Here is a 26,529-nt window from a genome sequence, read left to right as displayed (position 1 = left end):
ACATCACAATTCCAACAGACCATTGGTTAAATATGTACAAACAACTCTTTCCGAGAGTCCATGATCTTTCACTGTTAGAGACTCATTACAAAGTCGTTAACAAATGGTATAGAGTCCCCACTAAAATTGCCCATATGTTTACTACGTGTTCTAATATCTGTTGGCGTTGCGGGCAGGGCGAGGGAACCTACCTACATATATGGTGGTCCTGCCCAATAGTGTTTAAATTTTGGACAGACATTTTAGTTTTTTTGAAAACCGTTGGCGATATAAATCTGCCGAACTCACCTTTATCTCTTATATTACACCAAGGTTGGCCCCCAATGTCTCCGACTCAGTTAAATCTAATGATACACACATGCTTGGCAGCCAAGAGATGTATCGCCAGAGAATGGAAACAAGCTAGACATTTTGTTTGGTCTCATTTTGAGAAACAATTGCTGTATCAAATTACTATGGAAAGGGAGATTTCCCGAACTCTTCATATATCTTTAAAAAAATTTTGTTATTGGGACACATGCCTACAAAATATCATTAGATCACGCTCTCAACTGGTTTAGTAGTCCCCCTGAAGTCTGGATACTTCTTGCCTTCGCCCCAGCTCCATCTCGATTAATAGTGCGTTTAATTATTATTACTTTTTTTTTTTTTTTTTTTTTTTTTGTTTGTATTGTTTGTTTGTATGCTTGTATTGCTTTCTTTGTGGTCTGTTGGTTACATAGCCGATTGGGGGTAGATCAATTGATTGCTTTCCTTTTTTTACAAATGTATATCCTCATTCAGCTTGGGACCCTGACAGTCAATATATATTATCGTCTATTTTCTATTGTCCAACACAGAGGTTGTTTCTCTGTGAAGGTCTATGCCGTCTTCTCTATTTTTGTATAATAAAATTAAAAAAAAAAAAAAAAAAAAAAAAAAAAAGAACAGGAAGACCAGTGGGATGTGCCGGGTTAGTTACAGCATCAGGAGCCTAAAAGTCTGTACGAGCGACCAACAGAGTCGCTTGTACAGACTTTTAAAATCCCAATGCTGCAACTTACCCGGCAGATCCCACTGGTCTCCCTGTTCTATCAGTTAATAAATGATAGAACAGGGAGACCAGCGGGATCTGCCGAACAATTATGGCACCAGGAGTTTAACAGTCTGTACGAGCGACCCTATTGGTCGCCAGCAGGGGGCTCGTCTGCCATCAACCAATGGCAGACGAGCCCCCTGCTGACGACCAATAGAGTTGCTCATACGGACATTTAAACTCCTGGCGCCAGAGCGGCTTTAACCCCGTTTTAACCCCTTAACCGGGGAAAACGAAGAAAACCCGAACACGAAGAATGTCCGCGAATATTCGCCCGAAGAGAAGACAGGACCAGGCGAATATTTGCGGAATACGAAGTTTTTTTTTTTGCCGAAGACGAGCACGAAGACGAACACGAAGAGCCCCCTGGTACCCAAGTCTAATATATATGTATGTGAGCATGAATGTGTAATTGTGTGTGTGTCAGCATGGATGTGTTATTGTGTGTGTGAGTGAGAATGGATGTGTAGGTGTGTGTGCGCGCATGGATGTGTGTGTGTGTGTGTGTGTGAGTATGGATGTGTTGGTGTGTGAGCATGTAAGAGGGTGAAATGGAGTGTGTGTCAGAATCTGAACCTGGACCAGAAGGGCCCTTTCTTAACAATTTTTGAACCGGTACGGGGAGAGAGAAATGTATCTAAATCGTGTTATGTCACGTGACCCTGCGGTGAAACCGAGGCTGCTCGCACAGTGTGACGGATCTGTACTACCCTAGCACCTCAGTATTCCAGTTGGGGTATCCCGCCAAAAAGTTAACTTCCCCATTTTTTTGCTACTGTCAGCATAATTAAATATTTACGGGATGGTGTTACAAGAAGTGGGGAAAGAGGCGTCTGGTGGAGGGAAAGAGGGGACACTTGCCCCACATGGAAATTCGAAGAGGCCCACTGAGGCGGCAAAGTGGGGCACGAGGCTGTTTAGAGTAGGGTAACTAGACATACACGCAGAAAAAACTCATGTAGTCGGCAAAAAAAAAGCTTTTATGTAAATCCGTAAACCCCTTTGCTGAAAGAGTGGTTTGGTCTGCACTCCCTCCTTCTCTCCTGCTAGCTGGTCTCCACCCCTTGGTAGCTGCATCTTTATAGACACAGAGTCTTGCCTGGGGAGAGAAACTACAGATTGCACTTTAAGAGGGCTACAATAATAATAAAACACTAACTTTTGTTGGCTGCAGCTACAATAATATCCAGCAGTCATATTGCTGGCTGAGCTTCATGGGAATTGTAGTCATAGACTGGAGAAGCAGTGGCCTGCACTACACACTAACTGCAGCTCCTGTAATATACAGTCACAGTCAGCCATTACTGGCTGAACACCATTAGATTTATTTATATAGCGCCAGCAGACTCCGTAGCGCTGTTACAGTAAAATAATTTCTTTTATACCAGTTTGTTATTGTGTGTGATTTAAAATGATTCCACTGATTGTAACAGCTCTAGGGAATCTACTGGGGCTATATAAATAAATGTAATGTACTATGATCATATCATTTTTCCTATTAATGGGTAACTAACTTTTGCCTCCCACCAGGAAACCCCTAAACTGAGCCAACAAAGTTAGGCAATGGGTAAGAAGGTATTGGGGTGGCAGACGGGAAGGTGGGTCAGACATTTTGGCCTCCTGGAAACAATCCTGTGGACACTCATGCACAGTTTTCATGTGTAATTTTCCATTTTATATCACTTCGTAAAATCAATAAATACCATATTCCAAAAATTAAGAGAAATAACATTGTGCCACTACGGAGCACAAGACAGATACTTCTGCACAATGGTGGCTGCTCAATAAATGTGTAGATTATTTCAAATATCAGTTTTATTTATTAATTATAAATAGAATGCTCCTTTCATCTCTACACTCTTTATGATAAGCACAGATTTACCAGCGCATTTTATGTTATTGCAGCAATGTAACGTTTAAAGGCCTATTTCCCTGCTCCTTCTTGAGAGGAGACATCCTTTTCTCAGGGATGCTGTTAGCTCTCAACCAATCCGCACGGAAAAGGGAGGGATGGGAGCTGGTGGAGAAATCACCCCCCCACACACCATCCATTCGTCTTCCCCTCTCCTTCCCGTCTCCTCCATTGCACATACACAATAGATGCTTCATCAGCTGATAACCCTTTGATACCCTCAACCCTGATGATACACGGTATTGAGCATCAATGCAAGGAGCAAGGAGGAAAGAACGGTGTGATCTCATGCAACACATTCCAAGGATGAGGCTGTTATCCATCCTTTGTGGCTTACTGGTGTTTAGAAGCCGCCTGGAATTCTGCAGGGTTTAAAGGATGAAAACAATGCTCACCTGTGAGAAAGAAAACATCGGAAACATTCCTGTGTAATCACATTCATGAAGACCGACATTTCAGACTGTTAAGGCATTTAATCTGTAAGTAGCTGCATTGTCGATATTAACAATGTCTGTTATCCGTGATCAAAAAACAAATACATAATTTCGGATATATTTTATTATATGCTTTTTAGCCACCTGTTTGGAAACGTTATTTCTGGCACATAAACGGGTTGCATTTTAGAAAATCTGTTTAGATATGTATTTACACAAAAAAAGTGTGTTTAACCCATCTTATTAACGCGACTTTGTGGGAAATATGCAATACCAATTGTCGTTTTGAATTTTACTTTTTTGTTTCGTCAATAGTATTTTTATACTGCTCAAATTTTAATGCATGATTTTACTGGAAAGCATATGTGATAAGAATACAAAAAAAAAATAGAATACCGTAATAAATAACGTTTAGCGTTTCCACATCAGTTTTTTTTGCAGATGTGTCAGCTGTACAGGCCTTTATAAAACGAACTAGCGTCTATCATTTTAAATACACTATAATATGGAGATTGTCACAAACACAAGTATTTTTTTTTGCAAGAAAGAAATCGATGGCGCAACTATTTTGTTGCAGCAGTAAATAATAAACGTGCAATCTGCCCTGTTATCTAAGATTCAGATTTACGGAACAAATAAATCAGGATGGTTAATCTCTATTTAAGATGGAGAATTTCTTTTCCCCACCTCCCGTCTTCATAAATGTGGCTTTTTTTGTCTAAAATTAAAAAAAAAATCTAGGATATAGTGCCTAGATGCAAAGCAAGACAGATGGACATCCAAGAGTATATATTTCCTGTATTTAGGTTAATCTCCTCTGCAATTAATTTGAACACCATTCGGGAAATACAATAGTGTTTACTTATGTGCATGAAGAGACATCTTTCATGGTTGAGCTTCACCATCAGCAAACCTGTCTTGTAAGAATAGGATTTTCTGAGCATTGCTCTGAAGTACTGTATGTAAGTCGGATCTTAGATCCATGCTTATACACTATTTCACTAACCAAATAGCAACCATGATTTAAATGTCATATCAAACAGTAGAATACAAACAAATACACACAACAAAAAGGATGGGGAGCCTAGATGCAACAGATGGCAGTAAGTTATTGCAAAGCATATTGTCGCTCTGATGCTCAGTTGGGGTAGTGTGGGAAATTTGGCATACAGGCGACATGCTTAAGGCTGTCCCTGGCTAAAAGAGGTCATATCGGAGAAAAAAAAACATAACTGACTAACGCTCTATCATGTTCGTTATTATTTTTAAGGGTTTAAATTCTCATTATAGTTTCCGGTTCGGGTATTTTTGTATAAGCAGGGGATTACATGTAACGTTCCCTTAATTTCTCAAAACCTCTTTGTGAAGAATGAACCTGGTTGGTATGCAATTCTCAATTAAAGTTATTATCACAGAGCTTAGGGTGATCAATTACATTTAAAATACGTGGAAGCTCCCATATGGAACACGACAGGATAACCATGCTAAGAAGTCTACATTTTATGTGTTATTTTGTAGGACGTTTCTGTATTACTCTTGAGTCCTGCTTTTTACCATATTGGACAATGGGGACCACAGAAGCCACCCTACGCATGGAAAATGCAGATGTGGAGGTTAAAGAGGAATGGCAGGATGAGGACTTCCCCAGGTACACTGTCTTTCACTCAAATATGGTGATTTTTCGGTCTATAACAACAAATGTCACATGCATGTTGATAAACATTGGTAGAATCTTTGCCGCTTACGTTATGACTTTTATGGTCATGATGGTTTTCCACGGAAGGTTAGATGACACTTGCTTATTTTCTAACTGCTTTCGGGTAACAGTCTTCTCACACATCAACTAACATGGCTTTTACTTAATTGTGGGGTACTCAGCCTTAAAGGTCTATCAGCCTTCTGACTCCAAAACCATGGACAATACCAGTCCCAGGGTCTGATGCGCATTTCAAATATGTAAAATATTTGTTCTTGTTACTCCCTTTTGCTTCCATAATAGGGGTTTACTATGATCTCTTCACCATGAGTTCTCTCTGTTTTCCTAGCACATTCCCATGAGGAGTTACAAACTTTTACACCAACTTAAAGGCGTATATCAGATTATTGGGAAAACGGTCAATAATTGTTAAAGCATGGTTTGCAACCACATGGATTGGATCCCATACCTTCAACTAAGTCGAGGTTGCTCTGTTAGACTTCTCTGAATACCCTGATATATAATAGTCTTAGCCAACAGATACCAAGGTCTCAGAAGACTGCAATTGCACCTCTCTGAGCTGATCTAAACAAAAAGAGAATAAAATCCTAAACCAATAAACTGTATAGATCATATACAGCATATGGCATGCTAGAGATCATATCTATGCTTTACAGTTATTGTTCACAATACATACTGTTCAGTAGCATCTATCCCACCAACCCCTTCCATGCCCTGAAAAATGTGATATATTTTGCATTTGTTAATTATTGCCCACAAGGACAGTACACTTCATATTGCCAACAATGACTGTCACTTCATGTATCATATAGCCCTCTTAAAGCAGTTACTTGGGCTCACATTGTGCTACTTACAATTTTTGAAGAATACAAATTCAAATATTCATTTGAAAAGAAAATTCAAATATTTCTCAACCATTACTTTTCATTTCATGTTTTAGATACAGTGAAAAATATATACATGAATCAGACACAGCTGCGACAAAATGCCTATTTGTTCTCTGTCTGAGGTTGAATAACCCTGTGTCTAGTTGTAGGAGAGAGGCTATGAGATAGTCCACTAGTCATTCATAAGCTAAATGTATTAATGAGCAGCTGTGAGCTTCAGCTGCATGGGAGAAATACAAGGCTGTGAATACATCTCATGTCGGATGACCTAAAGAGGGAATCTCAAGCATCTCATGTAACGCAATTATAGTCCAATACATAAAATCGTGGGATTAATTCAATGCCACCAGAACGAAAAACAAATGGGCTATTTAGCAGTGTTGATAAAATGCAGAGAAAAAAACCCACCAGACATCCATAAAAAAGCTTCTATAGAAGTCAATTGACAATTAAGCAGTCAATTAAATATAAATTTAATGACACTTATCACACCACCTGGGCATCCGGGATGGGCAGTGAAAATGTATATATGTGTATATAGATTATATGACCAAAAGTATGTGGACACCTGACCATCACACCTCTATGAGCTTGGTGGACATCCCAGTCCAAAACCATGGACATTAAATGGAGTGGGGCCCTCATTTGGAGCTATAACAACTTCTGCTCTGCTGGGAAAGCTTTCCACAAGATTTTGCAGTGTGTCTGAGGAAATGTATGCCCATTCAACCAAAAGAGCATTTGTGTGGTCAGGCATTGATATTGGATAAGAAGGCCTGGCTCGCAATTGGCATTCCAATTCATCCCAAAGGTGTTCAGTGGGGTTAAGGGTAGGGTTCTGTCTGTGCAGGCCACTGGCATTCCTCCACACCAAACTCGCCAACCACATTGTCATGGACCTTGGTTTGTGCACAGGGGCACAGTTTTGCTCTAACAGGAAAGGGGTTCCTCAAACTGGTGCACAATTGGAAGCATACAATTATCAAAATTTGTCTTTTTACGCTATAGCATTAACATTAGCCTTCAAGGGAACTAAGAAGCCTAGCTCAGCCCCAGACTATTATCCCTCTACCATACTTTACAGTAGACCTATGCATTCTGGTAGTTCTCCTGGGATCCACCAAACCCATATCCGTGCATCAGACTTCCGAAAGCATGCTTCATCACAACAGAGATGTTTCCATTGCTTCAGCCTCCAGTGGAAGTGTGGTCTACACCACTCCAGCTGACATTTGGCATAAATGATCCCTGGCTTGTGTGCAGCTGCTCGGCCATGAAAACCGACTTTATGAAGCTCCTGACACATAGTGCTTGGGATAATGTTCCTTCCAGAGGCAGTTTGGAACTCTGTAGTGAGTGATGCTAAATAGGACATGCGTGCCATGTGTTTCAGCACTTGGCAGCCCTGCTCTTTGAGTATATGGTCTACCACTTTGTGGCTGAGCTGTTGTTACTTTGGAGGTTACTGGGCACAAAATGGAACATGCGTGTTCCCTTTTCCAAACTTCAAATTTTTTATTTTTATTTTGTGATGCCTATGTCTCATTTGAGACTGTTTAGCACCCTACCTGGTCAAAATACCCCCACAAAAGTATATATTTTTGGAAAGAAGACAACCCAGGGTATTTCACTAGGAGCATTTGGACACATAATGTTGTTTGTACAGATTACATGTAACTGCAGAGAAACCCACCAAACTATATTCAGCTGCATCTCCAAATTACAGAAATACCCCACATGCAGAGATCACAAAATTATTTGCCTCTAATTGGCTTTTGAAAATCACATGGGGTCTGAACAGCACTGGGGATAAGTGTATTAAATGCATTTTTCGGGGGGTGGGGAAAGTGCAGGGCCGGCCGAAGACTTAACGCCGCCTGGGGTCGAAGTTTAAAATGCCGCCCCCCCCCGCCGACGGTACTTACCTTTAAAGAGTCCTGCCAGCGAGTCTCCCTGCTCTGCCACGGTCCCGGTTTGTAATGCTGAGCGCCGGAAATTGACGCCACTTCCGGCGCTCATCATTACAAGCCGGCACCGAGACTGAACAGGGAGACTCGCCGCAGAGGAGAGAGAGGGGCGCCGAGCGGGTAAGCGAAAACTACTCGGCGCCCCTCTCTCTCCTCCGCTTCAAAACAAACAACCAAAAAAAGCGCTTCTAATGTGCCGCCTGGGGCAATTGCCCCAGTCGGCTCCATTGTAGGGCCGGCCCTGGGAAAGTGTGCCTTTACGACTTTTTATAGGTGTATATAACCTATTGTTTATATATATATATATAATGTATCTTATTTAGCAATTTTTAATTTGTAAATGTATTATCTGCTGTTTGTACACACATTATTTTGACTTTAGCGGTTACTTACCATACAATTTGAACTCCTAGGAAAAAGGGACAGATGTATTTTGGTGCCAAGCAGAGAGCAGAGATGGGGGGCAGCCTCTATTTAACACTGAAAGACGGTCCCTTTAATATCTTCACCTAACTGGTCATTTCAATGTCCACATTAAAGATCTGTGTTTCGTATTAAGTAGAAACAGAGCAGCTTGCTGTTCCTGACCTGGGGGTTATGCTGTTACTGAAGGAGGAGCTACTGAATCTCCAGTATGAGGCTAGCATCTGTCGTCAGCTCTGGTACGATGCTTTGATCCAGGATGCGTTCACAGTGGCATCAGCGTCCTATTGTGCTGAGGATCTGTACGAGCAATGAGCAAGTGCCTTATGGGCAAATCGACATGACAGAGCAACTCGAGTAGGCTTGGGTCCATTTTTGTTGAATTAAATGTTGAATGATTTGCATTCTTGAGAGGACAAGAGAGGAATTCAAAACAGCAGTTGCTTTCAAATAGAAAAAAAAAAAAAAAGGTATGCTTCGAAACCAGTGAATAATGAATCAGAGCATCATGAATGTTTTTTAGGCCCTGGTACAAAAGGTTATTTTATTACCTAAATGATATCAAATGTTTCTTTACATTTTTGGAGGCCTATGTTAAGCTTTTACCACCTCTTAGCGCTATAACAGGAAGTTGTAGATAAATAATTGTGCTCATTGTAAATATATGACAAATATCAAATGTTGTTATTTCTGTTTGGTTTGGTAGGATATCCTTTCTTGTTGTTAACAGGAAACGATTGTGTAGGCGTACAATTTATAACGCTACCATAAAGGAAACTGACTATTTTTGCACCCATTTCCACAAATGTTTCCCCACTGGTATGTGCCAACAAATTCGCTAGCATCATGGCATCAAAGTATATGTTTTCATATCATCCTGCAGTTGAAAGTACAAGAGTATAGATGACCTGGTAGTAATGCGTAACTGCCTTGCAAGCAGGCATGTAAAATGAATTTACAGATACTTACATTACTGAGCAGATTTTTCTTATTCTATAGAAAGTTTTTCCTGGATGTCCCTAGTTCCCCTTTCCCATGTGATTTACAGTGCAGTACTTTTCCTAGCCAAACTTTGGTCACTAAGCGGATATTACCGTATCTGAAACTGAGTATTGTCGCAAATAAAGATCATTTTTGATACTTTTGTGACAATATGTGGCTCCTGTGAGTCATAGAAATAACAAGAGAATATAAAAGTATGGTGGGAGTATCCTTTATAAAAAAAAAATAGAAATGACAGTACACATAATGGACAAGTTATCTACAAACAGTCCAGACTTTATTCTATTAGGAAGAATGATATATCGGGAAATAGTCGAGCCTTATTGTGGTTGCATATTACCAGGGTTTAGTGAAAGATGTTAAATCAACAAGCACAACCTAGGAGGCTGGATAGAAAGCCAAGTTGCAGAGGGAGGTTTTGGGCAAAATCCCACTTTACCTAGGACTACAACAGAACTGATGCAGACTTTATATTGTGCGTATTATATCATAGCACGTGTTTGTTTCTCTGTGTTGTGTATATATATTTATCTATAAATAATATTTGCTAAATAAGAGTACAGTAAGAGGACAATAACTTGGTTTACCCCATGTTTCTCTCCTTGTCTCTGCTGCTGCTGTTAACCAGACCCCTTCCTGAAGATACAGGGATGGACACTCTTTGCAGCCCAACAGAAGATGACATTACATCTTGTAAGTACCAGCAGGTATATACCCTGTTCACGACTGGGTCCAAAGACGCCACATTAACTTATGCATGTTTCACACAGCTCCGCCAAGCACATTAAATGTCAACGGATCACATCGAAAACGAAAGACTCTTGTGGCTCCAGAGATTAACATTTCCCTTGACCGAAGTGAGGGATCTGTGCTGTCTGATGACTTGCTGGATACCCCAGACGATCTGGACATTAATGTAGATGACATTGAGACCCCAGATGAAACTGATTCTTTGGAGTATCTGGGCAATGGAAATGAGCTGGAATGGGAAGGTAAGGAGTGTTTTTTGCAGTCACTTGCAAGGTGTGTGGGTTTCAGTGTTATCAGTAACAGCAATAATACCTAGATGGCACTGTTTCCTTAGTTTTTTCAGACTCACAAACACATCTAAGCTTTATGAGACAAGCACTTATATACCACCAACAAACCCCAAAGAATACAATGTGAATATTATGAAATTGTTACATTTATCTCGAAAATCCTACAACCTAGAACGTATGCTATACAAGACAGAGAGCATGGAAACATTGTCTGATCAAAGACAAATGGGAGATTTAGGTTTGGGGAGTGTACATGACCTGGAGGGTTAATGGGCTCAGAAAGCTCTTTTGAGTGGTGCTTACCAGAATCCGATGAGTGAACAGCCGAATGAGTTCTTGCCCAAAATGGTACATATTTGCTCCATCTACTTTACACAATAATATAAAAAGCCCAATTGTGTATGTAGTGTGTGACACTGTGTGCAAATGTAAAAAATAATATATGTGACTGTCAGTATGTATATATGAGTATGAATGTGTATGTGTGTCTGTGATGGTTAACATATGATAGAGTCCTTGTGTGAATATATTTATGTGATTATTTAAATATGTCTATGCATATGGGGGCATCCAGTTGAGCCCTTGGAAGCTGGCAGAAGTCTTTAATAACTTACGTTAATATTTTTAACCAGACATGGTCAGTTGCTCCTATCGTACAAGACAAGATTGTTTTGAGCAAAACTTGTACCTTGCCTTTACTTGTTTATTGATACAAGTGCACGCAACTGTGTACGAATTTCACACATTTAGAACCTAAAGAGGGATTGGGTCTCCTCAACACAGCTTGTAGGTTTCTCAATCTATGGTGTGTGTGCACCTGTTATATACCTTACATGCTCTCCCTTACCTACACACGACCCATAATTCAACCCATCAAACTGGAGTTAGATTTAACCACTGTTTTTTTTAAACAATTGTTAATTCAGCAGATAAAATAAGAACTTTTAGCCCCAGTTTTTAGTTTAAATAATTTATTAAAAGTACCTATTGTTTAGCTGTGTATAGACTTAACAATGTCTTTTTACACCTTACTATGTAATGCATCAGGCTTGTGGGGGCTTCCAAAAAGTAGATGTGAACCTAATAAGGTCTAAATTTTTGCCTAGTAGCTTATAGAAAAAAACAAAACTATCCTTGGCAATTTCTAAGTAACATTACAGTGTGCATAAAATTATTTCACAAGTTACCTTTTCTATTCAAAAATGCTTTTGTGGAATATATATTGTGGAATATTTATTGTTATTTTTTGTAATACAAACAAAAGTTTAGAAAAAAGTTTCAGGAAACATTCATAATTCATTAAGCAAAATTGTCATTGCTTCTTCCTAGATGACACACCTGTGGCAAATGCCAAGAATATGCCAGGGGACAGTGCAGATCTGTTTGGAGATGGAGGCGCTGAAGAAGGTGGAGCCACCAATGGACGGATGTGGAGGACTGTCATAATTGGAGAGCAGGAACATCGAATAGATCTACAAATGATTAAACCTTACATGAAGGTGGTGACACATGGAGGTAATTAGCCTACCTAAAAATGATTAAATTATACATAACCAGATGTGAAATGTGTTCCATTTTTAGTTATTATTCCTTGCTGATAATTTAGCCCAAACCATCAATGGAAAAATCCCTACTCCTTGAGGCCAGAGCTATCTTTTTAATAAGAAATCGCATCTGTCTACAAAAATCATTGTTGGACCTCTTGACAGTCGTAAGAGCTCCACAAATCATCCAGTTTTTGGCAAAAAATGCGTTATGATAATGCACATGCTTGATACTGATCAAGTGGAACATAGAAAAGAGTAGGCTTGACTATAACACAGATTGGGCATCCAATATCTTCTGCTGGTTCCTTTTGTACAGTGAACTTAAACAATAAACTTTTTTTTCAGGCAGAATTCGATTGTCTGAGATATAGAGTAGATGAGATTCATGATCTTGTCATATATATGACATGATCTTGTCATCTACTTGTCATAATGTATCATACTGAATGTCTTCCCCAGCTTGTAGGTAGGCTGCTACTACTGCATTGTCTGATTGAATTGTTATAGCCGCCCGTGTACTCGAGGAACATTTATCTCCAGGCATTCTTTGCTGCCTGGCACTTGATCTAAGACTATTTTCAGGATCCTTGCAAGTGATTTTGAACATAGCTCTGATACTGAGAGGCTTCAATATCGCTTTGATTTAGAATAGAGCTTAAAAGGTTCATTAATAATTAAGGTTAAAGAAAAATAAAATGAATTAAAAAAAAAAATCAGTGACCTGGTGGGAATGTACTGTATATTACACATTGGTCAAAAGATTTACTATGTTACCCATGCTGTAAGCCTTGGCCACAAGTAATAAACATTTCTCTAACTTTTATATACATTTCTCTATCTCTTTTTCTTACTGTTTGTTTTGTGTAGGATACTACGGAGAAGGTCTGAATGCTATAATTGTATTTGCAGCCTGTTGTCTCCCAGATAGCAACTGTCCAGATTACAGTTACATCATGGAAAATTTATTTCTGTAAGTGCAAATGGAATGGAATGCATGTATGAGTTGTTATACCTCATTCAAAAGCATTGCAGGTGTGACAGTATAACGATCTTTGGTGCTTTACTATATAGAAAAGGTGGAATGTGAGATTATAAAGCCACAACTGTCCCTCTTTTTCCCATCTGTCAAATGCAATTAGGTAGATGTATACATAGCATGCAGATGTTGAGACAAGATGAGAGTAAGGGGTCTTAGAAACAGTACTGTTTCATTTTTTTTCTACATCTCCATTTTCTAAGCTTCCAAAAGCCACATATAGACAACATACTATAAAGAGCTTAACTAACCAGCAGAAAAGCTTATTGGACAGGACAAAAAATAAATGCTCCCAGTGTTATGGAGAGTGAATATACATGTGTCCTCTGGCTGTTTACGGCTATGGTGCCGTAGGCCCGACTAGGCATAGGATGGCAGGTCTAGGGATTGTGGATTGTCCTATTGGGGGATCAGCCTTCTGGGCCTCACTCGTCAGTGGGCTGGTTTAGGACACAATCTTCATAGTATACTGTAGCTGGTGGCACATGTCCTTCTGGGATGTCCTATCCCTCCATTCAGCACAGAAGACCAAAAAGAGGTGACTGTAAGATAGCTCCTGAGGGGTGGCAAACCCAGGGCAATAGTCAATCTAAACACAACACTGGCTGCACACACATGCAGGTATGTGTAAAGACACTAGACTTACACATGTGTACAGAGCCAGGAAAAGTGTTATTCCCTGTATTCACTGCTTTATTTTGTTTTGTTAGTTATGTTATTAGCAGTCTGGAGCTGCTGGTGGCAGAAGATTACATGATTGTATACCTGAATGGCGCCACACCACGGAGAAGAATGCCTGGGTTAGGTTGGCTGAAAAGGTGTTATCAAATGATTGACAGGAGGTAAGTGTGAGAGTTCACGTCAAAACTAAAGCAATATTTAAGAACGATAACCGCCATTTAGCTGAGCCAGATCCATGATAAAGGATCCATAAAAAATTGGGTATTACAATGACAAATCATATGTCAGTTATGTTTAAAAAAATCTCACTTCTGAGAAACATGCATTCACATTTCGGAGATGATAAACTATCATTGGATAGTTTCAAAGAAGCTCATGGCTACTAAGTGGACTTGCCAATGTTGTTGCCACCTGTGTTAATATACCAATCAAAAATTAAGTCGTTTTACACAGCAAGCCAGTGAGTTACTCTCGTGTAATTAATCTACCAGCAAACAAAACACCATTCTGCTGCACTATGCTGATACCTGGAAGTTTAAACCCTACTAATTAAGGACCAGTGTATGGGTAGAGGCTAAAATGATCCCGGCAATTAATTACCTTCCATCCATACAAACTGCCATACATTTAAACTTGTATTATTCATTTATTTCTGAGGTTGTGTTTATTAAACATATAGGGGTCAATGTTTTCAATCTGCAGAAGCATTCAGTATCCATTTATAACAAACCTAATAATACACCGGGTACGATATTATCTTTAAGTGAGAAACCTGTATTGCCACACTATTGATGTAATTCTCAATTTTAAGAAAATGTTTAACAAAATCACACTAATTACGATAATGAAAAACCACAAAGGAAACATGCCTGAAAAAGGTGACATTTTTATCTAGAAATTAACTGAAGCATGATATTTAAAAAATTGTTCATCGTTTTTACTCTGTCTCTCTGAGAGAGAGCAAATTCTGTCAATTTAAATAACATCGAATGGATCAGAGATATAGTGCGGACGTTGCTAATGGTGTAAATGTTGTGTTCGCTAATCCAAGTTTAAGTCTAAAAGGCTTATTGATTATTAGAAAACCCTTTTGCCGTTTAGTATGTACAGCTAGAAATGTCCTTGTTTTCCATAAAACCAGCTAAGTACGTAAGATCTGACAGGTTGCTGACCAGCATCTACAGTATATAGTGCTATCCTGCAATATGTGGGATGTGTAACTGAGTAATTGATTCCATTCTGTAAGTGTCATACATACCACATATGGCAGCCTTCTAGACCATTTACACACAAAAAGAAACCCACCACAGAAAATATTAAATTATATTAAGAAATAATATGTTTTGTTGTTTTTTACTTTATTTCTTACAGATTAAGGAAAAATCTGAAATCTTTGATCATCGTCCATCCATCCTGGTTTATTCGCACAGTACTTGCGATTTCTAGGCCGTTTATCAGGTTAACATTGGTTTAAATATCTATGAGCTTGTGCGAATATATGATAAAGTTCTTCAAAATTAAGTTTGCACCCCATGTGCATTTGCTGGTGACATCACAAATGAGACCATCAATGGCTTCATCAGTTACCTTACCAATGGCATCACTGGTGACAGCACTAATAACACAATCAGTTACATCACAGATCATCTTATCTGTGGCATTACTGATCCAGCTCCAAACGTTTCACTTATTTAAAGCTCTTGTAGCACTTCAGTTCAATCCAGGACACTAACTAAATGCACCAACCGATGCACTCCTTATCTTTTGTCAATGCAATTCATCATCCAGTGTTAACCCTAATTTTTAAAGATTAATATGTCATTTTCTACTTCACAAGCAGGACTGGCAGCATAACAATCTACATAGATGTCCTCCTAGTAGTAACAATACACCAATAACCAAATTATTGGTGAAAAATAAAATATAAAAAGTTGTACTGCAATTGTAATTTTATGCCATGTAAACTAACATCTAAACAGTGCCTTGATAGCCCTTTTGGAAGCCGAACCGTACCCCTAGTTTTTGGCCGTTTAAGTGAGAAACTAAGTTTGGCATTGACAAAAGCTTTTTTTCCCCCGTTGAATTTTCTTGTTTTTACAAAAAAAACATAAATAGACACAACTGATAAATATTAAGGCATGGCACATGCCAATCTTAATTATAAGTAATTGTATAGTGGCTTTCTGTGTGGGAAATCTGGCAGTAGGAGAAGGCAGCTGTGGGTGCAAGGTTCCCTCATTCCCTCCCTCCTTCCATTTTTTCCCTTTCTCCTTCCTTCCCACCTTCCCTCCTTCCTTCCCACTTTTCCTCCTTCCTTCCTTTCTTCTCACTGGGGGTCACTCTTTGTGCACCGTTTCTGAGATTTTAAGGGCCGCTTTGGTACCCTATTTATTTAATGTATTACCCCCAAGCACATGGAATTGGGGAGAGGAGAGGCAAAGGGCATGCCCCAGGTGTATTTTTTAATCTATTTTTATATAACTATTTAGCACTAGGTCAGGTTAAAAAGTAACCTCTGCAGATTGTAGCTCTGCTGAGGTTACCTGTAATGAATTGAACCTTCACAGCCTAACACGGGAGTGGTTATTAGGCCTGAGCAAATACTAGTAGACAGGTGCAGCCAACATGTAAAGACTCTTCACTAGCTTCAAACAAAAAAGTGATTAGAGATCAACCTAGTCCTTCTTTGTGGTGGTTTTGGTGGCTCATAGCGCCATATGGAAAACATTTGTCTGAAGTTATTGCCAAAGCAAAAATTAAGAAATCAAGAGAACATATGTGCTTTCAATAATTCAGATATAGTCTTATAATTAGATTGTTCTGTTTCTGTCTACTTTCGTTGACAGTGTGAAATTTATCAACAAAATCCAATATGTGCACAGCCTGGAGGAACTAGAGCAAATCATTCCTATGGAGAACGTACATATCCCTGAAGGTGTTTTCCAGTAAGTTGGTGTTCTTTAGATCAATCCCAGCCCTCAATGAGTAGCTATAGAACACAATTAAAGAACATTCCTAATTAATTAATTGTTATTATCCACTTGTGCATAGACCTCCTTCCATCACGGCTTTCTATAATGCACAATTAAAGCAGATCTGACACTTTTCCCAAATCCCACATTTAACATTTCTATACTATAAAATCAGGAAAACAATGCTTGATGATCACTGTGTGATCAACACAGCGATATCAGAGTAAGTGGAGGGAAAAACTAAATTATAACAGTTTTTTAAATAGCAAAAAATAAAAATGAATAATAAATAATTAATGGGAGTCAATTCATAAAAAACATGCAGTCATATGTTTGTTTTTCTGCAGGTATGATGAAGAGAGAATGAAAGCCAAGAGATTACGGTAAGTTTCCCAGATCCTCGTTGTACACTTTTGTACGGCATTTTAAATCGAATAATTTATGTGATTGTTGTTTCTCAATATTGTGTGCCACCACATTTGTTTAACCTGATTAGATCTTGAATACAGTCGTCTATTTTTCTTGGGTGCTGCCCTTTTCTTGACTCAAGTCAGTCCCCCCACCCTCTCTGAAACTAACACTTTATCCTGGTGCAGTGCCTCTTAATATACCAAGTACAGTATTCTTTGGAGGCCGCGTCATAGTGTAAATGGGCCAGTTGAGGAGATCAGATACAGTAGACTCATGAACACAGTCCCCAAACCAGTTCAGTTTACCAAAATACCACAAAATATATTAAGTGTCCTGAATTTGAAAAACCCAACATGCATAGGTGTTTTTATGTTTTTTGGAAGTTAAAGGGCACAAAATAGAACATTTCCAACATTTTATTTTGCGATGTCTGTGTTTCATTTGGGACTGCTGTGAAGGCCACCAGCACAAAATACCCCCCCACAACATTAATCGCCTGTTTTTTGTGGGGGGGTTTTTGCTGTTTTTAGGATTGTTTGCGCATATTACATGCAACTGCAGAGAAATACACCAAAATGCACTCAACTGTATCTCTTAGATTACAGAAATACCCCACATGCATAAGTTTTTGTATATTTTTTTTAATCTTCACGGCACACTACATGACACGCTCATTTCACTCCACAACAGCACACAGAATAGTACAAGTTAGCAAAACGATAATACACAATTTAGATTAAAAGGATACTTTTTCAGAGACAGCTTGGTTGATGGTGATGGAAGTGTAATCCAGATTTATAAAAAAAAATCAGTGTAGTGTACTTTCCTTATTTCTATTCACCCTTGGGAGGGTGAATGCCAGTTCACCTGTAGTAGGAACCAGTGGGCAGGGCTGTGCATGGGCATGGTTTTAGGTAGTTAATTCCAGTCCTGTGTTTTTTTAAGGATCATGTGTTGAGGGGAGTGGGGGTTTATATGGTGGATTCTAGCTAACTATCATCTGTGCAGTAGATGGGTGCTTATGGCGGAAATCTAGGCTTCATTCACATACTACAAGTTGACCTGTAAATATAAATGTACCTAATCTGATAATGTTTTCCTTTAGCATTCTTCTTCAAACATCTTTTAATTGGGCCTTCACAATTTCTTACTTCCCAAGCTATGGTCTCCCTTACAGGTGCCCTAAACCAGCTGCTGTGATACCAGTCAGGCCCACACACCAACTGAGCACACTCAGACATCACCACCAACACATGCTTACGAGACAAGGTCCATGATGCATTTCTCTCTCTTTATGGTGCCTCACAACCATGCTCTTTGCACCATCTTCTCTGTGAGCTTTCTTTGGCTAAACAAGAAACTTGACATCCAGACGCTTTAAGCGTTTGCATGTTCCCTTCTGTATAGTTAGTTTTGCTAACTTAACTGTATTCTTAACACAGATCAGAAGAGAAGCAAGAAAGTTCCGAGCGAGGAAGGTAACAAAAATATGTATTTATCCGTTGTGTTATTGATGAAATCGTATGGGCTTAGTATTATATAAGCAGCAGATAACTAAATGACCCTCTTCCACTACTAGTTAAATACATCTAATTCTGCAAATGAGACAGACATTTCTACCAAATTCAAATTTGTGGTTATATTCACTCTGAAAACAGGAGAGAAGTGTTGCAAAAATGTGGTTTGCAGATGCTTTTAACATGTCAAATTAGGGTAACATATTTTGTAATTATGTCTTAAACATACTCAGAATATTTGAATTGAGTACTTCCATATATAGCCAGATTTTGTAATTATTTTGGATCACTTAATATAGAAATACTCATGATCATGATGAATTGAGCCTACTTTCCGATTTAGTATTCATAGTAAAGTATGGCGAAAGCTTCCCTTCAATTAACAAATTCAACTTTTGTTACACTATAAAACGTAAATATTATAGCTCATCAAAAAGGGGTGATATAAGATGTGTAACATTAGGCCCCTGAAGTGCACAAGATTTGTATTTTGTAAAAAAGCCCATGTCTGAACAAAACTTTAAATATACATTGTACAAGTGACTAACCGACGCATGTTCTGCAAGAAAACTATTTACATCCTTATTTAATTGCCTTGTAATTACCTAATTACTAATGTTGATTTATTTCACACTCATTTGTACACACGCTCATACTGTAAAAAACAAACCAATATTTAATAGTATCTTGTATGATTGATTTTTCCAGCTTGAATGATTGCTCATTCTCTTGAAGTAGCCCACATAACTGTTCAGATCTGAGTTTGCATTAACCATTGTGAAACCATTTATTTTAGCCTACCACAGACTGAAAATGTATCAGGCAAGTGATTCCATGAACATAGAAGAATTCACCAAGGTAAAACCTTTGAAAGCAACCTTTGTTGGATGAAGAATTTACTTGGACCTCCATTAGTCGAATCCATGGACTTTATCAAAACAACATTTTAAGATCGGGACAATATATGTATTACAAAATACACTTTCATCTAACTACTGGCGGGAATACTTGGTTTTTACCAAATCTGATCAATACATTTGTGAACATCGATATGCTAGTCGATTGTCCATAATGTTTTATTACATTCCATAACTCCCCTATATGACAAGTCACCAACAAGGAGAAAGAGCTGTCGTCTATGCCAGAAGGACAGCTGTCATGGCACCAAGTCGGTATGAACGCGTTTTGTTACAGTGTTTATCCCACTGCCAGATACATTTCTTTCTCTCCACAATATCTTGGAATATCTTGAAATAAGGTATGAGTAAGTATAACAAATTTCAAGTAGCACTTAATATTTGTTATTGAACGAAGGCACTAAGGACTTTGGGGTATATGCACTAAAGGTTGGCCACGTGTGATGCATGGTAGAATCTGAGATTTTGCCAACGTCTTCTCACCCATTGAGTTATGCATTATGCAAAGCCAACTCAGCACTTTATTGCTAGAGAAAATTAGCAGTGTTGGCCATTTATAATAGTGGATCGAAGAAGTAGAAACCACAACTCTTCTGCCATATCTCTCCCTTTAGTGAATAAACCCAAGTTGCAAGTTATGCTTGCAAATTTTATGGCTGTGGGTTAAGAAGATACTGCAACTCAACAGTATAATGTAAGGCAGAATTGTAGCAAAGGACAAAAAAAAAAGTCTAGACATAGTAGTATACTGAGATTTTATTCCATATGGAATTTGGTTATCAGTTGAAATAGCTTGGTCCTCTGTCTTGCACAAGTGGTTGTTCCACCCTTGCCCATACCTGCATAGTACATTTAGATGCTACCTCTAAAATGTAGGCGTTGGGACGTTAAGCTTTAGAGCTTTCCTTTGACGAGTCACCTTCTTTCTATTTGCTGCCTTTTAAAATATATGATTTTTTCTCACAGTAGAGGACACTTTATAGTTTTTGTAACTGGAAGCATATGTGTATCCCGGACCGAGAATAAGAGTTTGGGGTGGTCTGAAAAAAATTAAAGAATATATGGAGCTCAAAATGTATTTTGTGTTAAATAAGCATTACAGAGAGTGTTGTTATCAGAAGAAGACTAAATACATGTTCAACACATTTTAAAGCCCAACAGTTTCATAAGGTGTTTAGAAGCCAGAAATTTGACTTTATGTATTAATCCGTTAAGACTGTTTATTACACTAATGGTACATATAGATAGTATTATAACACAAAATTAAGCAGATGTTTCAGTTTCACAAGTTTTATGTTATTAAAGTTCATTGTACCTAATAACCATATGTCATGACGTTTTCAGATAATAATAATAATAAACTATACACATTTTGCTGGTGGGAACGGTGGGATCATTTCCTGATCTCATGATTTGGATGATTATTTGTCCCCATTAGGATGCTCCTCCACATTTTTGGCAGCTTATTGGTTCCACCAGTTCTAATAAGGATGAAGGAAAATACAGAAGGAAGAACCTACAAGCATCTGAAATGATCCAATGAGGTTACTGTATAGATAACAGATATGCCTTAAGATGCCAGCACTGGATAAAGACACTGGGTTAAATTTCCCAAAAGACACTAACCTTGAGCATCACTTTTTGGGAGCGACAAGGAGTGAAATGATAGCTGCACCCAGTTTCATATTCTGCTGCCTCTCCTTTTTTCTTCCTCAATATATGTTATGCTTCCTTCTGTTACTGGTACTGTGTATCCTGCTAAATTTCAAACACTAAATCGAATTTTAGGAACTTGATCATTGCCTTACTTACAGCCTAGGCACCTCCAGCAATGGTCAACATTAGTTCCATGGTCTGGATTAATTTAAAGATATTGGGACAACTAAAGCTTTTTTATTGGTTTTACTGACAATTTTACTTATAGCCACAAAGGTATCTAGAGTAACAAGAACTTAAAGCAGCATTTGTGTGGTTTTCTGCTCCTTTTATGGTATTCTGTAAGGCCTTTTCATTAAATGTCTGTAAGAGGAAGGGGTAATGCACATTATCTGCCAAATGCTTTTTGAGCTGCTTTATTACTGAGCCATTTGGCTGGATTTGTCCTCCCTAGGTCCACTGCCAAGGGCCGAGTTCAGGAAAAATAGAACCTAGCACTGGAGGTATGGTATTCATGTACAACAACCCCTATTTCTGCTTAAGGTGAAGCCTAAGGGTACACAGTGGCTGCCACTACTTTGCTGTCTACCAAAGCGCTGGTTATCAGAGAAGAGAAACAGCAGAAACAAATAGATAATAGCCATAAACTAGCCAGCGGTCAATACACAAGAAAAGCAAATAAAAAATGATCAGGGTCAATCCAAAGCCAAAGTTCGGTTCACAGAATAAATTAAATATAAAGCACCCAGAGTAGCAGCCACTAAACTCTTTGAACGGGTAACAAAGACTGAGATAAGGAAGTTTATAAACTACTTCCTTGTCAGACGGACAAGGAGAAGGACTAATGCGCCTCATTAGAAAAGTAAGTTCAGCAAGAGCAGAGATGGTTGGTTGACAGGCTGCAGCGTAGGTCATAATTGACGGAGGCTGCAGCTGAGCTGTTTAAAGCAACGCTCTGCAAAATACTTGCATTGCTAGAAAGCCTAGGAATCACTGACTCACTCTGTGCCGAGTTAGCGTCAGCAACCTGTAGACCTGGTGGCCATTAGCAGCTTGTGGTGACTTTTAAAAGGTTTCACTGATGTAATAATATACTAAGCAGAGATTACCGATTTCTTCTAGCAGCAGAAGGTTACTAGGTTTGACTTCATAATGCATAGCGATGTCGGTGAATTATAACCACAACTCTCCTATAAACTATACTGATGACTGTTGCTTCAGTGAATACACCCTGTTGCTATTTTTTGTTCACTCCAGTTGACATTCCATCAAAGTCTCTGTAGGAGTTGTAGCATTAACCACATTTGTTTGCAAGCTGGTTCTTCTAATGTGCGTTTAGTAAGCAAGTGTCATGGTATAAATCAGGACTCGACAAATCCCAGGAGTCAGGTCGCCATGGCCACTGAGAATTTTTTCCTGCCGCCTATGTGTTTGTCAGCCTGCTACATCCCAAAAGAATGCCCCCACATCACCACAATCGTGATGATCGCAGGGGCGCTGCTGCTGCTGTCTACCCAGGTGTCTGGGCAGACCAGCACAGCCACTCCGAGCCCGTCCACGAGCCTGAGATCACTCCCATGGAGTGATTCTGTAGGCTGAAAACGCGATTGCCGGCAAACCAGCAATTGCGTTTTCAGCTGCCACAGGCAGCTTCAGGAAACGGGGTTGAGTGTTGATTGGTCCCCACACAAGTGGCTCATAATCCTCTTCCTCTGGCTCATAATCTAAATCCACTTTTGGCACAAGGCCAAGTAAGACCCACTTTGATTGCAAGGGTTGACCTTCCCTCTTCCTCCTTACTTCCTTGTGGCCCAAACATAGACCTGCTGCTATCATTTGCAGTGCATGTCCATCTTTGCTCTGGGGAGTAAACATTCCAGTGTCGGCAGTGCATTTTGGTAGACGGAGTGGAGAATATTATATCATTACTACAGCCAGGATGTTTGCTAGTACTGCTGCTGCTGCATCCGGCTGGTTAGCCTACTTGGAACTGGTATACTAGGGGTCATCTGACAACGTTTTAATACACACCTGCCACTGCCTTTGCACAGCCCATTAAAACTGGAATCACTCTTTCTTACAGACATTTCCAAATCAATTGTAGTTGCAGGTAAAAATGTAAACAAAAAAAAAAAAGTATGACTCTGTAACCATACAAAACTAGCTACTTTGGCAGACACAGACAAGATTACTGCTGAAGGATCAGTTGGATAGACAGCACGTGTGTTTTGGCCTGCCTGACTAAATTATTAATAGTTACATGGCACAAAATTAAGAGGATTTGCTGGTAGCGTAAGCATACAACTAACAGGAACAGTATGCCAATGACTGACACACTGCGCAAGTGCGCATGTACGTCACCTGCCCTGCCTAATTTGTCACTTATATTTTATTATTTGCACAGTTCAAAATTAAGAGGTTTCCTTGGTAGTGTAAATGGGCAACCTAATTCAAGAACAGTATTTCAAGGAAAAAAACAGACTGCGTGCATGCACAGTCCAATGCTTAATTTTGCTGCAAATATTAACTGATTTATTATTTTGTGTTGTCCAAAAATAAAAGGTTTTGCTGGTAGTACAAGTGTATTACTAAAGCAGAACCTAATTTTAAATAGGAGCAATATTTAAACAATTGGTTCCTAAATGAAAAAAAACAGCCCTAAAAATTGATTATTACATCGCATTATATTTATTTATTCAGTGCCAGCAGACTCGATATTGCTGTTGCAACTCAGTGTAACAATAATTTAAAATCACACACAATAACAAACTGGTACAAAAGGAGAAAAGGGCCCTGTTCTTTCAAGCCTACAAGAACGGGGAAAAAAGCTTATGCTGCAGTCCCAGTAAATCAATAAAATGAACAACTTGACACTTGCAATATGGCAGATAGATGAACCTCAATCTCAGCTGACACTCAGCTCACGCTCCGAACTGCCATCAGTCTGCAGCTGCTAATGAAATGTTAACATGGCATCAGCACACTAAGTAGGACAAATTAAAGAATCAATCCTAACAAAATATCACAGGCAGACTGGTTTTGCAACTCTTTCTCGTTTGTTTCATTATCGGATATTTCTACGAACTCGCAAGATTGGCAAATTCCATCTGCTATATAGGATTCTACTGGCATCTTTCAGAGGTAGTCTTGGGGGGGAAACAAAGCATTGCCCTCTGTATATCAGTATTTTCTAGTTTTCAAGAGCCCAATAACCGCTTCTTCCAGCTTGGATTTCCACAAAAGGACTGTCTTGTTTTTAGGATCATAGTCTGTTATGTCAGCCATGCTCTTATTAAAGGTTCCCATTAGCCAACTGTTCATGAAACATCTTAGAAGAGGTCTCACACATTCTGCTGCCATCGTCGCTGCTGCAATAGTGTTCACAATCTTGTTCCTACAGGGTTTTGCCACCAGATTCTCCTCTGAGTCAATCATTGAGACTACTAAGTCTAACCTCTTAAAGAGTGTTCCATCGCCACTTCAGCATCAATACCCACTAACTCTTCAAAATAAAACCCATCTTCAAGACCTTAATTGCTATTTTCGGTCATTTTGCATCTACAGCATCCACTTTTGCAGTATCTCATATCTTAAGCCTTTCATTCTTAAATTAGAAAACTATCACTTTTTGGGGCTAAATTGAACAAAAGCTACAGGCCAAGTACACCAAGCGCATAAGGTATGTGTCCAAAGCTAGCATCCAATCCTCTACAGCTCAGTAGAGAAATGTATCCAAATCTGTTGACTATTGTCACAGAAAAAGTAAGACTCAGTATTAAAGTCAATGACTGACAAGTTGAATACGTGTCAGTGATGTCAGTCTGTTAAAGAAAAAGGGGCAAATGCAAATGAGAGAGTCTGCTGGGTTCTCCCATACATTTACAAAGTGGACACCACGTAAATTTAAAATTACCTGTCAGGAATCATATTCATTAAAGTGCATGTGATGGCTGGAGTTTAATACCTTTACATTACAGATTGATATGTTACATTCCACTGTATTATGTGTCCCCTTATTACAGCTTTAGACATATTCCACAAGAGGAGGGGTTATCTATATGTATCACATTGTCATCCAGAAGAATGGGTGAATGAATGAGTGAGTGAGTGAATGAATGGTCATGTTTAGGGGCAAACATTTGACAGACGGTCTGTTGAGGGGCAGAGGTGGCACAGGCATGCTGTTTAAGGGCAGAAGTGGCACATGCAGGCTGTTTAGGGGGCAATAGTGGCACAGATAGGCGGTTTAAGGGGGGGGGAACATGAGAAAGGCAGGCTGTTTCAGGGCCAGAGGGGTGCTGTATCTGGAGAGAAAAGGCGGCACAGGCAGGTTGTTAAAGGGGCAAAGGTGGCACAGGCAGGCTGTTTAGAGGCAGATGTAGCACAGGCAGACTGCTTAGGGGCAGATATGGCACCAGCAAGCTGTTGAGTGGACAGATTTGGTATAGGCAATATGTTTAAGGGCAGAGGTGGGACATGTAGAATGTGTTGGGGCAGAGATGGCACAGGCAGGCGTTTTAGGGGGCAGCTTTGGTACTGGCAAGCTATTTAGGGCAGAGGTGGCACAAACAGAATGTTTAGGGGCAGAGATGGCAGGGGCAGAGATGGCACATGAAGGGGGCAGATGCAGTACCAGTAGGCTGTTTAGGGGACAAAAATGAAAGCATATCATTGTCCAAACTAGTCAGAAGGGTGAGGGCAGGCGCAATGGTATCGAAAATCAAGTTCTAATAAACGGGCATCTGTGGACAAGGAATGCATCTAGTGTATAGCAAGGTAGCTCATTGAACTGCAGATGAGATCCTGGTTAGAGCTAAAATACCCCAAAGTAATGTCCTTAGTGGTGCAAAGTGTATATTGCATAATACTGGTGACCAATATAAATGCTATTTACATACAGCATATAAGCGAGACATAAAAGAGGCAATTTGCATACTAAATCACACTTACTTTGTCTGGAGCATAACTACATGTACACTGTGTAATGGAATCCTATGATAACTAAGTATTGCGGAACAATGTCCTTTTTATTGTGCATTGATAAACAGTGCAAACTATCGATGTATATATTATTAATTTATAATGCCAAACTGTGTCATAGTTATGTATTACATGTTTATGGGGTTAGATCAGCCTTGCGTCCATCAAGTTCAGCCTTTGCCATATCTGTTTATTTCTTGCTGTTGATCCAAAAGACGGCAAAAGAAACAGTTGTGACTCTTTCCAATTTTGCACAAACTAGGGGAAAAAATCCTTCTTGACCCCAGAAGGGCAGTCAGATCTCTCCTTGGATCAAGAAGCCGTTTCCCCATAATTTAAAAATTATATCCCTGAA

At 39.2% G+C, this 26,529-nt stretch overlaps 1 protein-coding gene across 2 annotated transcripts; it reads left to right on the top strand.

Annotated features, from left to right (window-relative positions):
- The first annotated feature begins 3,106 nt into the window (after positions 1–3,106).
- ATCAY (ATCAY kinesin light chain interacting caytaxin) lies at positions 3,107–21,644 on the top strand. 2 transcript variants are annotated; one of them, XM_053461864.1, is made up of 13 exons: positions 3,107–3,466; positions 4,940–5,069; positions 10,046–10,110; positions 10,188–10,409; positions 11,787–11,972; positions 12,872–12,974; positions 13,751–13,882; positions 15,093–15,179; positions 16,568–16,666; positions 17,041–17,076; positions 18,547–18,582; positions 19,418–19,479; positions 20,977–21,644. In XM_053461864.1, the coding sequence occupies exons 2-12, from the start codon at positions 4,987–4,989 to the stop codon at positions 19,449–19,451; spliced, it is 1,083 nt and encodes a 360-aa protein (XP_053317839.1). In that variant the 5' UTR covers positions 3,107–3,466; positions 4,940–4,986; the 3' UTR covers positions 19,452–19,479; positions 20,977–21,644. The 2 variants fall into 2 exon arrangements, with proteins under 2 accessions (XP_053317839.1, XP_053317830.1); XM_053461855.1 differs by lacking the exon at positions 20,977–21,644 and having other exon boundaries at positions 19,418–20,860.
- Positions 21,645–26,529: the final 4,885 nt, after the last annotated feature.

Source organism: Spea bombifrons, chromosome 1, assembly GCF_027358695.1.
Source record: "Spea bombifrons isolate aSpeBom1 chromosome 1, aSpeBom1.2.pri, whole genome shotgun sequence".
Taxonomy (NCBI): domain Eukaryota; kingdom Metazoa; phylum Chordata; class Amphibia; order Anura; family Pelobatidae; genus Spea; species Spea bombifrons.
Note: the sequence above shows the minus strand (reverse complement) of the source record. Positions and strands in the feature narration are given on the sequence as shown.